The sequence below is a fragment of the Piliocolobus tephrosceles genome, chromosome 6, assembly GCF_002776525.5.
Source record: "Piliocolobus tephrosceles isolate RC106 chromosome 6, ASM277652v3, whole genome shotgun sequence".
In the NCBI taxonomy this organism is placed as follows: Eukaryota; Metazoa; Chordata; class Mammalia; order Primates; family Cercopithecidae; genus Piliocolobus; species Piliocolobus tephrosceles.
In genome coordinates this window covers 84,087,061-84,098,754 of record NC_045439.1, presented here as the reverse complement: position 1 = coordinate 84,098,754, position 11,694 = coordinate 84,087,061, and the positions used below count along the sequence as shown (strand labels likewise).

The 11,694-nt window shown below is 48.8% G+C and overlaps 1 protein-coding gene across 2 annotated transcripts in view; it reads right to left on the bottom strand.

Moving 5' to 3' along the window:
- Positions 1–11,694, bottom strand: part of PML (promyelocytic leukemia) — a 551,773-nt gene that overhangs the window by 478,765 nt on the left and 61,314 nt on the right. The window contains exon 11 of one of the 2 annotated variants that reach the window (XM_023193121.3): positions 11,042–11,285. The exons of the other annotated variant lie outside the window; for it this stretch is intronic. Within the exon in view, the coding sequence (XP_023048889.1) occupies positions 11,236–11,285 (50 nt within the window). The 3' untranslated portion in view covers positions 11,042–11,235. Of the gene's footprint in view, positions 1–11,041; positions 11,286–11,694 lie in introns of those variants that run through there. 2 annotated transcript variants of the gene reach the window in all.

The following is an 11,694-nucleotide window of genomic DNA, read 5'->3' as shown; positions in this document are numbered from 1 at the left end:
TGGGATAAAAAATGTTGTGGAGTAGTTATGGCAAAAAAATTGTGGAAAAAAAGTAGAATAAAGTTTTGTGAAAAGTTAGAAGTATTATGAAAAAGAAGTTGTGGGATTAAAAAATAAGTCATGGGATAAAAGTAAAAATAAATAAAAGCAGATCCCTGTCAGCATAAGCCTGGAGAAGTGGGACTGGAGTCTCCGTCCCCACCATGTCCCTACCACCCCTTTCCAGTCACCCCTTTACCATTAGGGTAGCAAGACAAGACCTCTGTCTAATGGGGGGAGACAGGCCCTTTGCCACCTTGACCAGGGCTGAGTCCTTAAATTTCTGGATGATGATGATTGTTATTGAAGAGCCAGAGGCTGGTGGAGCTGGTTTGTTTGGAGGGGGCCTGATGGCCTCCCTACTCTCACCAAAGCAACTTTTCCCTCAGGGGGCTCCCATCTTCTTATTCAGAGAGGCAGCTGAGGCGGGACAGTGGGGCCAACCGTAGAGCAGGCGACGACACAGGCTGCTGGGGTGGCCCCCCTTCCCCAGTGTACATATAGTATCTGTGTAACATTTTGTATATTCTGGGGGGTAGGGCCACCCCTTGTATCATACCTAGTGGAGGCTGTAACTGGCATATGGAGAGGAGGTTCTAATCATTATTTGCGGTTGGGAAACTTATTGATAGCATAGGACAGAGGAAGGAGATGGGGATGAGGTTGTGGCTCCCTGCTGACGCAACTGTTTATTTTGCTTTTCAGTTTAGAATAAATAGATTTATCCATACTGCTCAGCCTGGTGTGTTCCTGTTTCCCTCACTGGGTCCTGGAGTTTGTGCCACTGAACGAGGAGCCCTCGAGTATCTGAGCATATGCTGCTGGGCTGTTGGGGACCTTCCAGGCCTGTTACCTGTATGCTGCTTGGTGACACCTGGTGGATTTCACAGGGACTGCCATGGTGCCTATGGGGCACAGTCCAGCCCTGACAGCCAACAGGCTAAGAAGCCTCATATAACGGTGGCCGGGAAGACAGGTACCAGCACCCAAGAGCACTCACTTCCATCCACCCCAGGCTTCTTCCGTTCCATGCCCCTGCCTCCCTCGCCTGTCTGCACCTGGTGGCCTGTTCTGTCTGTCCCTCCAGTGCACCTGGTGACCTGTTCCATCTGTCCCTCCAGAGTGCCTGCTGCCCCGCAGGCTCCTCCAGGCCGAGTTCATGGCCCTGCTCTCTAGTGGCCAGAGCCGGCTTCACCTAAGCTCCAGGGGCTTTCCAGGAAAAGTGTCCCTCGGAAAGGGTGTGGCCTTTACACTGCTCCCAATAGCACCCAGAAATGGCTTGGCCTTTTCCCTCCCCTGAGCTCCATGGAGAACACAGCCAGCAGAGGACACATTCCCCGTCATCCAGAAATGGGTTTGATTCTCAGCCGAGGGACAGCAGGACTGGTAGAGACTGTCAGGCCACACAGCTGCCTGCACTGCGCCCCCATGCTTGTTGGGGGGTGGGATGGATGGTGGGGGCTGACTGTCCACAGGCTGGGCATGACAGGGAGGCTCGCTGGAGGTGGCGCACTTTCGAGGGGCAATGTCAGGGGACAGCTTCCTCTTTTTGGGCCACAAGACTCCACAAGGACAGCACGGTGACTGATTCCCAGCGCTAGAGGCAAGGCGGTCGGCCATGTGTAGGTGTGTGTGTGTGTGTGTGTGTGTGCACATATATCTATATATATGAGTATTTATAGATATTTATGGAACAGGGCAGGGCGTGCCACAGAAGGGGCACAAGTTTTCAGCATTGGTCACACCTGGATGTGTCAGCTCACCACTACAACAGGCTAAGTCACAGATGAAGGGGGCTGGCTTTGGGCTGGGGAGCCACTGTCAAGTCACAGGACACTAGCCCAGGCAGGCTTGGAAAGGGAGGCCTCCAAGAAGAGGAGGATCTGTATAAAGGTCAAAGTGGGGCTGGGGCTCTCAGGTCCGGATGAACTTGCCTGACCCGATCAGCTGGCAGTTGGAGAGAAGCAGAGAGAAAACAGGAGAGAGAAAAGTGAGCAGAGAGCAGGTGAGGCAAGCGCAGAGCACGGGCGTGCTGCGGCAGCTGTGGGAGGGCCACGGAGGGGAGGGCGCAGGTGCAGGTGTGGCAAGGTTCCTGGAAAAGGGGCTGGAAGGGAAAAGGGGAGGAAGAAGATGGGAGGAACTGGAGCTTCACAGGTAGTGCCCAGGGGCTGCGGCAGCCCTCCCCAGCCCCCACACACTGGCCTGACCCACAGCACCCAGGCTCAGACCAATACTCAGCCCCCTCAGGCTTCCCTCTTCTCTGGTCACCCTGCCTTCCAATCCACTGGCCCAGGGCCATCTCTTGTCTTGGGGTGCCCCACCCAACAGCCACCAGGCCTGATAGAGAAGCAACACTGCTTGACCCAGGTTGGTGAAGCTAAAAGGTATGGATGACTGGAGTGAACGCCAGAGGCCCCTCTGGGTTGTCAGAAAGCCCAGGACCCTCTGAAGGGAGTCTGGGAGAGGCAGGGAGTGTTGGCAGCCAGATTCCACTGGCCACAGACTTATAAGTCTAAGAGGGGAGCCTCAGCTGGTTGCGGGGTCCACAGGTCGCATAGGTGAGGCTGGGCCCTTCCTGCTGGGAAAAGCGCCAGAGGGAGTGTCCGTGGGAGGGGAAGTGGGTGGGCTCGCTAGGTGGAGCTCAGCCGGGCCAGCAGGCACCGTGGTCCCCTTGGCTGAATAGCACAGGCAACCCCTAGGAGCAACAGGCCAAGGTGCGTGAGCCCGCTGGCTGGCAGGAGTGCTTCAGCGGGGGCCAGAGACCCTGCCTTCAGTCACACGCTAGCAGCTATGATGGTACCTGGGAGGGACGGAAGGGGGCTGTGTGTTCCTGCCTGGCCTGTGAGGTGTGTTGTGGGGTGACCGTGTGTATGGGACTCTCAAGATTTTATCCTAGATTGCCACTGGATTGCCGATAGATAGAGGAGGTGGGACCCTGACTATCACCCCTGCTCTGCAGTGGATTTGGCTCTCGGCACTCCCAGGCTGGGAGCTGGATACCCTGCCCTGGCAGCATAGATCAGACTGCATGACAGGTACAGGGTGCCCAGGATGACGTTCCTGGGCCTCAGGCAGCCTCAGAGTCCAGCTCCACACATAACCCCCTCCAAGCTCCCAGCCCCTACACCATAAACCATGAGCTCTCTGGCCCCTCTGATCGCTCCAGAGAGCACCCATGTCTGCCAGCTTGGGCATGGAGCCTGTTCCAAGAGCCTACAGGCTCAGTCATGGAGGCTGGGAGGCTTTGGGGCTGTGGGGGCCAGCCCTGGTAGCTGCATCTGGCTGGGACGCTCTGCACCTGCAGCCAGGAGTCGTCCATGGGCCCCCATGGGCATGCTGATGGTGGTCGTGTTGATGTCTCCGATGATGCCAGGTGCCTCCTTCAGCACGTGGTGTGTGCACAGCATCTCATTGCACCACTGTGCCTACTGTGCCAACTCTTCTATCAGCGTGCTCTGGTCCCCACATGAGTACAGGTTGGCCAGCAGCTCCGAGAAGATGGACTCCTTGGTCTGAGAGTGGGCAAAGAGGGAAGGAGGTTGGGACCTGATGCTTGTGCCCCACTGGCCACCCCACCAGGCCCTGCTGGGACTGTGTGCTGGACTTGGAGCCCTGAGTATGGCTTTTCAGACGCAGCTTCTACACCACTTAGACTCGAAGACCTGCCTCCCCACCACCCTTTTCTCACTCAGATAGGGGAACAGGTCCAGAGGAAAAGTCACCTGTCCAAGGTCACAGATCTGGGAGGGGACCCAGGACCTATCATGCCACCAGGACACCTGTCTACTCAGCTTTTAATTTTTGGAGATAGGATCTCACTCTGTCGCCAGGCTGGAGTACAGTGGGCGAAATCACTGCTCACTGCAGCCTCAACCTCCTGGGCTCAAAGTGATCCTCCAAGGTTAGCCCGTTGAGTAGCTAGCACTACAAGCACATGCCACCAACAGGCCCAGCTATTTTTAAATTTTTTTTATAGAGACCAGGTCTCACTATGTTGCCCAAGGCTGATCTCAAACGCCTGGGCTCAAGCAATCCTTCTGCCTTGGCCTCCCAAAGTGCTGGGATTACAGGCATGGGCCACTGTGCCCAGTCCCGTTATAGTTCTATGGGACAGCTCTAGTCTGGACCATGCCCCTCTCTCTAGACCTGGTCTCACAGGGCTGATTGGCATCTCCCCTAGGCCAACATGGCCACCTGTGTCCCCAGTGCCACAGGAGCCCCCTGCCCCCATGAGGTGGTGCATGCACGTTGTTGATCATGAGGTGCATGGTGGTTTTGGGCATGAGACCAACCAGGAGGTCCCACATGGTCTTGTTGACAATGGCCACATAGGAGTCCACCAGGCTCTGGGTGGTCTCCATTTGTTGCTCCAGCTGTGGCTCCATGGAGTGCATGAAACCGTCGGAGCCATTCTCCTTGGCCTTGCTGGCCTGTCATGGAAAACACAAGGTCATCAGGGTGGGCAGGCCATGCAGACAGGCTCCAGGCACCCCCAGGATCTCAGCCCCTTGAAGGATACCTGGAACATTGAGGCACAGGGAGAAGCAACTGGCCAGAACACACACCCAGCTCCCCACACACTCTAGAGGGTTTCAGGTCTCTGCCTCTCAGGACCCCAGACTCCCCTGATTCAGCCTCATCTTCATTCTGACTCAAGTACCCAGAATTTGCCTCCATTTCCCAATCCAGAAATTGGAAAAGAACATCTTCAGGTCCTTTGCTTGAAGACCTGGCCAGAGCTGGTGCCAGGCTGCAGACACCTGGCAGGAGGCAAGAGAAGGGCATACTCACTTTCCCCTTGTCCTGGGAGGCCCATGCACCAACATTGCCACCACCGCTGCCACCTGGGAGCACAGCCAAAGTAGACAGTCACAGGAAAAGGGGAAAGGTTGAATGAACCTGGGACACTGCACCCCAACTCTAATGTGTTGATGAATTCAATTTGCTAATATTTTGTGGAAGATTTTTGCATCGATATTCATCAGTGATATTGGCCTGTAGTTCCCTGTTTTGGATGTATCTTTGGTTTTGGTATCAGAGTAATACTAGCTTTGTAGAATGAGTTTGGAATAGTTTGGGTAAGGTCTCTAGTTTTGGAATAGTTTGGGTAAGGTTAGTATGAATTCTTCTTTAAATGTTTGGTAGAATTCAGCAGTGAAGCATCAGGTCCCAGGCTTTTCTTTGCTGGGAGACTTTTTCTCACCACTTTGATCTCATTGTTTCTTATTGGTCTGTTCAGGTTTTGGATTTCATCATGGTTCAATCTTGGTAGGCTGCATGTGTCTAGAAATGTATCCATTTTTAGTAGATTTTCCTATTTCTTTGCATATAGTTGCTTATAATAGCCACTAGTGTTCCTGTGAATTTTTGTGATATCAGTTGTAATGTTTCCTTTTTCATCTTTGATTTTATTCACTTGAGTCTTCTCTCTTTTTTTCTTAGGCTAAAAGTTTGTCAATGTTGTTTATCTTTTCCAGAAACCAACTTTTCTTTTCATTGATGCTTTGTTTTCTTCATTTCAATTTCATTTATTTCTGCTCTGATCTTTATTATTTCTTTTCTTCTACTAATTTTGGATTTGGTTTGCTCTTGCTTTTCTATTTCTTTAAGATGCATTGTTAGGTTGTTTATTTGATGCTTTTCAACTTTTTAAAAGTAGGTGTTAAAAAAAAAAAGTAGGTGTTAACAGCCATAAACTTCCCTCTTAATACTGCTTTTGTCGTTTCCCATAGGTTCTGGCATGTTCTGTTTCCATTATCATTTAAGAAATGTTTCAATTTCCTTCTTGATTTCTTCATTGACCCACTGGTCATTCCAGGGCATATTATTTCATCTCCATGTGTTTGTATAGTTTCCAACATTTCTCTTGTTACTAACTTCTAGTTTTATTCCATTGTGATCAGAGAAGATGTTTGATATTATTTCACTTTTCTCTAATGTTTTAAGACATGTCGTGTGGCCTAACATATGGTCTATCCTTGAGAATGATCCATGTGCTGAGGGAAAAAAAATGTGTATTCTGTAGCCCACGGGAGAAGACACCCACCCCCACTCTGCTGCAACACACAGCGCTCTGCTCAGGGATGCGGCAGTGGTGTGCTCTCGTTACCCAAGGGGCTCTCTGTCAGGGAGGGAACAGAGTCTGTTCTGTAGTGTTTGACATTTTCTGTGGTGCAAATGTTCCATGGCTGATTTCAAGCTGCCACCGTCTTCTCAGTCTGGGCTTGTTTGTACCCACCCTTGGGAAGGCTTTCCAGGTATTTGAAAGGATGTGGGTGTTGTGATCTAAACTGTATCTTTCTTAGGGGACACTCCAAGCCCAGTTATGCTATAGTTCTTGCAGACTCATAGAGGAACTGCCTTGTCGGTCTCGGATAAGATCTGGAAGAATTCTCTGGGCTACCAGGCAGTAGAGATCCTTATTCTCTACCCGTGACTGTAATTTCTCTCCAGAAAACAGTCTCTCTCTCACTCTCTCTCTCTCTCTTCCTCCCTCCGTCCTTCCCTCCCTCCCTTCCTTTCTCTCTCTCTGCTGAGCCACTTGGAGCTGGGGGTGGGCTGACACAACGTCCCTATGGCCATCACCACTGGGACTGCACTGGGTCAGACCCAAAGCCAGCAAAGCACTGGGTCTCACTCAAGGCCCACTGTCAACACTACCTGGCTATTTCCTATGTTCACTCGAGGCCCTGGCAACCTAGTCAGCAGGTGGCAAAGCCAGCCAGACTTGTGTCTTTCTCTTCAGGGCAGTGAGTTTCCTGAGGCCCTGGTAGGTCCGGAGATGCTGTCTGAGAGCCAGGGACTGGAGTAAAAAGCCTTAGAGATTTACCTGGTGCTTTATTCTAAGGCGGCTGAGCTGACACTGAAACCATGAGACAAAGTCCTTCCCGCTCTGCCTTTCCCTTTCCACAGGCAGAGGAGCCTCACCGTGTGGCCACCACCACAGGCCCACAGGGAGTGCTGCCAGGCTACTGTTGATGTTTACTTGGGGCCCAAGGGCTCTTAAGTCACTTGTGGTGAATGCTTCCAGGCCTGGGACTCACCCTTCAGGGCAGTGGGCTCCCCTGTGGCCCAGGGCAGGCCCAGAAATGCTGTCTAATAGCCAAGGCCTAAAGTCAGTGACCACAAGAGCCCATTTGGTGCTCTCTACCCCATTGTGGCCAGGCAGGCACCTAAGCTGCAAGACAAAGTCCCTTTTAGCAAGCAAAAGAAATCTCTCACCTTAGCCACCATAGCTGGGAATGTGCTGGGTCTCAGCTGAAGCCAGCCACCTCGCAGTGGGAATGATTAGTAGAGACTACTATGCAGCCATCTTGCTCTGCCCCTCCTCCCTCACTTCACTTTACCTCCTAAGAGCCCTGTTTCCAAATACAATCACATAGGGGGTTAGGGCTCCAAGCATGAATTTTTGGGAGACACAATTCAGTATATAGCATTTAGACTTGGGAAGAGGGAGGAAAAGAACATGCACAGGAAGGTCAAGTGTAAGCAACAGTATGGAGGTGGGGAAGTTCAGCTCATGGATAGTAAAAATTGATCCAAGTAGGCAGGGCCCACAGGGTAGGGTGGTGAGAGGTGGGCCACATCAGAAAGAACCTTGAATGCCAGGCTGAGGTGGGAGGCATTTCCTGTTGTGTAGAGGTGCCATGAGGTGGTGGGCAGGGTAACATGATGAAAGGATATTTGGGAGGATGGAACTGGCATCAATGATGGGTAGGGGTAAGGAGTGAACAAAGCTGGAAGCCAGGAAACTGGACACGTGACCCAGAGTTCAGGCTTAGGCTGTTCAAAGGCAGTTTCCACACTGAGTTCCAATGTGGATCCAAGCATGCAGTGGGTAGATGATTTGGAAAAGCAACACCATTCCCTTCCCATTACCACAGTTTCCCAGCTGAGCTCATCACCAGAGTCCTACAAATCAGACAGTTGACCTGCCCCAAACTCTGTCCCTAGAAGCTGTGACCCAGAGGGAGCCCTTGTCCAGCTGTAGCCCTGGGACACTGCAGCCTGAGCAGGACTGCACCTGTTCCCTCCCAGGAGCCTCATCTCTGGCCAGGTTTTGGCTTCAAATGCCCTCAGATTTGGCTTCAAAATCTGTTGGGTCAGATTCATGAGAGCTCTGGCCTTGTTTGGGTCAGGGATTCTTAAATAGCTTTTTTCAAGCAGGCAGTAGATCAACTCTGCTTGCTTACCTCTAAGAAGTGGCTACAACTCACAGAAATCTGTTATACTCATAGTTACAGCTTCATTATATGGAAAGGATACAGATTAAAATCAGCCAGGGGATGAAAGGCTTAGGGCTGAGTCCAGGAGGGCACCAGGCACGGAGTGTCCATTATCCCTTCCCCATGCAGTCAGAGTGCATTACCCTCCCGGCTTTGCTATGTGCCAATACACATGGAGTACTCTCAGCCAGTGAGGCTCCCTCAAGCCTCAGTGTTCAGGATTTTTACTGCAACTTCATCACAGAGGCATGCTTGATTGTCCATGTTGCTGCTCTCAGTTTCCAGTCTCCAGTCCTTCCAAGGGTGACCTAAAGCCTGGACTCTAAATCACATAGTCGCTTTTCCTGGCCTGGCTAGTCCCCACCCTAAATCTTATTATTAGACCATCCATCATGAGCCAAGATCCCCAGGCAAAGATATCAGGTATTACATGTTGATGGTTGCCTCCCAGGAGTCTAGGACAAAGGCCAGACCTCTTTTTGGTCAAGGTTAATATATTTTTTTTTTACTATACAACATGCCATCATTCTGTTATTTTTTCTGTTTTGTCTTCAAAATAACCCTAATTGGTGGGTAAGGATGTTTGTTATTATAAACAAGAGGGAAGACGCTTGGGCAAGGTTGCACAGTTGATCCTGGACTCATGGTGCAAGACTCTTTCCACTCTCTGAGAGCCCCGAGTCCTGAGAAGAAGATGGAAACAAGGTGTGTATGTGTGTGTGTGTGTGCACGTGTGTGTTTGTGTGTGTAAATGTATTTCTAATGAGTATGTGTGGATATGTGTATGTCTCTGTGTGTGTGTATACATGTGGATGTCTGTGTGTCTATATGTATGTTTGTGTGTTTGTGTGTGTGTGTGTATACAGTGGTGCACACCTGTAATGCCAGCTACTCAGGAGGCAGACAGGGGAAGATCACTTGAACCCAGGAGTTTGAGAGAGAGAGAATATTTCAATGATCTGTTTCTTGCAGTTAGAAGGAAAAACCTGGGGCTGGGCATAAAGAGACAAAGCACAGCATAAAGAGGCAGAGAAATATCTAATAAAAACAAGTGACCAAGAATTAATTAGTTCATCTATAAAGAAATGTAGCACTGTAGCAGCAGATTAAAACTGGAAGATAATTTCTTCTAGAACCCTGATAATCTTTGTGAGAAAACTCTTGGCCACATATGTTAATTGCCAAAACTCACAGGGCCCTGTGCAACAGAACTGAGGAGTAAAACCATCTTTTTAGAACTCACTATGCCACAAGCAGCATTCAACTGTTTCTCAACCAAGACTTCACAAACCTATCTCCAGCTTCCAGATGGTGAGGGAAGGTGTGATGAGATTTTACAATAAATTGTGCCTGTCCCTGAGCCCATCTCCTCCTATTGAAGAGAAGGAAAATGAGGCGAGTGCCTTACAGCCCTGCTGACAAAAGTCACAAGAGAAGCAAATGATTATTATTTAAAACCAGAGACACCTATAATTTATTCATGAATGCCACACATTCTATATTAGATCTTCCATTTCAATTTACCTGTATTCTTTGAAGCAAATTTATAAGATTCAAATTATTCAGAAAATGCTCTCAAATAAATAGAAGAAAACACTTTAACCACAGGAAGTATCATGCTACACAATATGGTGTAGTGGTGAAGGGTGCAGGCTCTAAAACCAGAAAACACAGGTTCAAGTCCTGGCTCCACCACCTTGGGAAAGTTATGTGGTCTCTCTGTGCTAAATTTCTCCATCTAAAATGTGGGGATGACAATAATAGTGTCTATTTCACAGAGTTGTTTTGATGAAAATAATATATGTAAAGCACTTTGAACAGCAGTTATTGCTATATAAATGTTTGCTATAGTTATTTTAACATTTCAGATTATAAATATCTACCCTGTTATTCAGATAACAAGAGCCCCTAAACTGATAACATGATGAAGAGCTTCTGGGTTTCTTAATTTCCATCAGTTTTGTGAGGGAAAAAAATACCACATGAAGAAGAGCAACTGAAGCAGGCGTGAGAAGGAAGCTTGGCTTAAGATTGGGGGACTTGGGTTTATTAGGCTTTTGTCTTCTAAAAATGTCCTAAGCTCCATTGATAAGAAGATGTTTAATATCAGTCTAGCTAAAAAGGACCAATAGACTCCACAAGACACTGAGTTAGACATAAAAATAGAAGGGTAATAAATGAAATATGTAAAACTACACAACCAGAAAAATAAACAACTACCAGCACCCAAAACATGGCTAAATCCCACAGGATTATGTTGAGTGAAAGAAGCCAGCCACAAACGCGCACATACTGAATGATTCCACTTACGTGAAGTTCAAGAACAGGTGAAACTAACCCATGGTGACAGGGGTCAGTATCGTGGTTAACTTTGAGGGGACAGCAACTGAAAAGGGGCAAGAAGGAGCCCTCTGTGCTGATGGGAACATTTTGTATCTTGAGCTGAGTGGTGGTCACATGAGTGTGCACATACATAAATACTATGGAGTTGGCCAGGCGCAGTGACTCACACCTGTAATCCCAGCACTTTGGGAGGCCGAGGTGGGTGGATCACTTGAGGTCAGGAGTTCGAGACCAGCCTGGTCAACATGGTGAAACCCCACCTCTACTACAATACAAAAATTAGCCAGGTGTGGTGGCAGACACCTGTAATCCCAGCTACTCAGGAGGCTGAGGCTGGAGAATCACTTGAACCTGGGAGGCAGAGGTTGCAGTGAGCCAAGATCTTGCCACTGCACTCCAGTCTGGGCAACGGAACAAGACTCCATCTCAAAAACAAACCAAAAAAACAATAGTACAAAGTTGTAACTTAAGGTATATGCACCTCACTGTATGTAAGATACTATCTTAGTCCATTTGTGGTGTTATAACAAAATATCTGAGACTGGGTAATGGGTAAAGAACAAAAATGTATTTCTCACAGTTCTGGTGGGTGGGAAGTCCAAGATCAAGGGACCAGCAGGTTTGTAGTCTAGCGAGGGCTGCTGTCTGCTTCCAAGATGGCACCTTGAACACTGTGTCCTAACATGATGGAAAAGACAGAAAAGCACAAGAAGAAAAGCGAGCTAGGTAGCTCCCTCAAGCCCTTTCATAAGGTCACTAATCCCACTCATGAGGGGGGCTCCTCCCTCACGACTTAGTCATCTCCTAAAGACTCCACCTCTTAATGCTATCACATTGGGGTTTAAGTTCCAACGTGACTTTTAAAAGAGACACAATCATTCCAACCATTGCAAAAGTACTTTACTAAAAAGAAAAAAAGGAAAATCTTGTCTCTAAACATAATATTTTAAGAATTTATATGTTTACAGCCCAATTTTCCACTTGCTTACATACATCTTTGTGACCATGAGTGTCATTCTTAGCTGAGAAAAGTTTCAGTAAATTATTTTTCTCACATTACCTATTAATATCTTATTCAGATAAAACC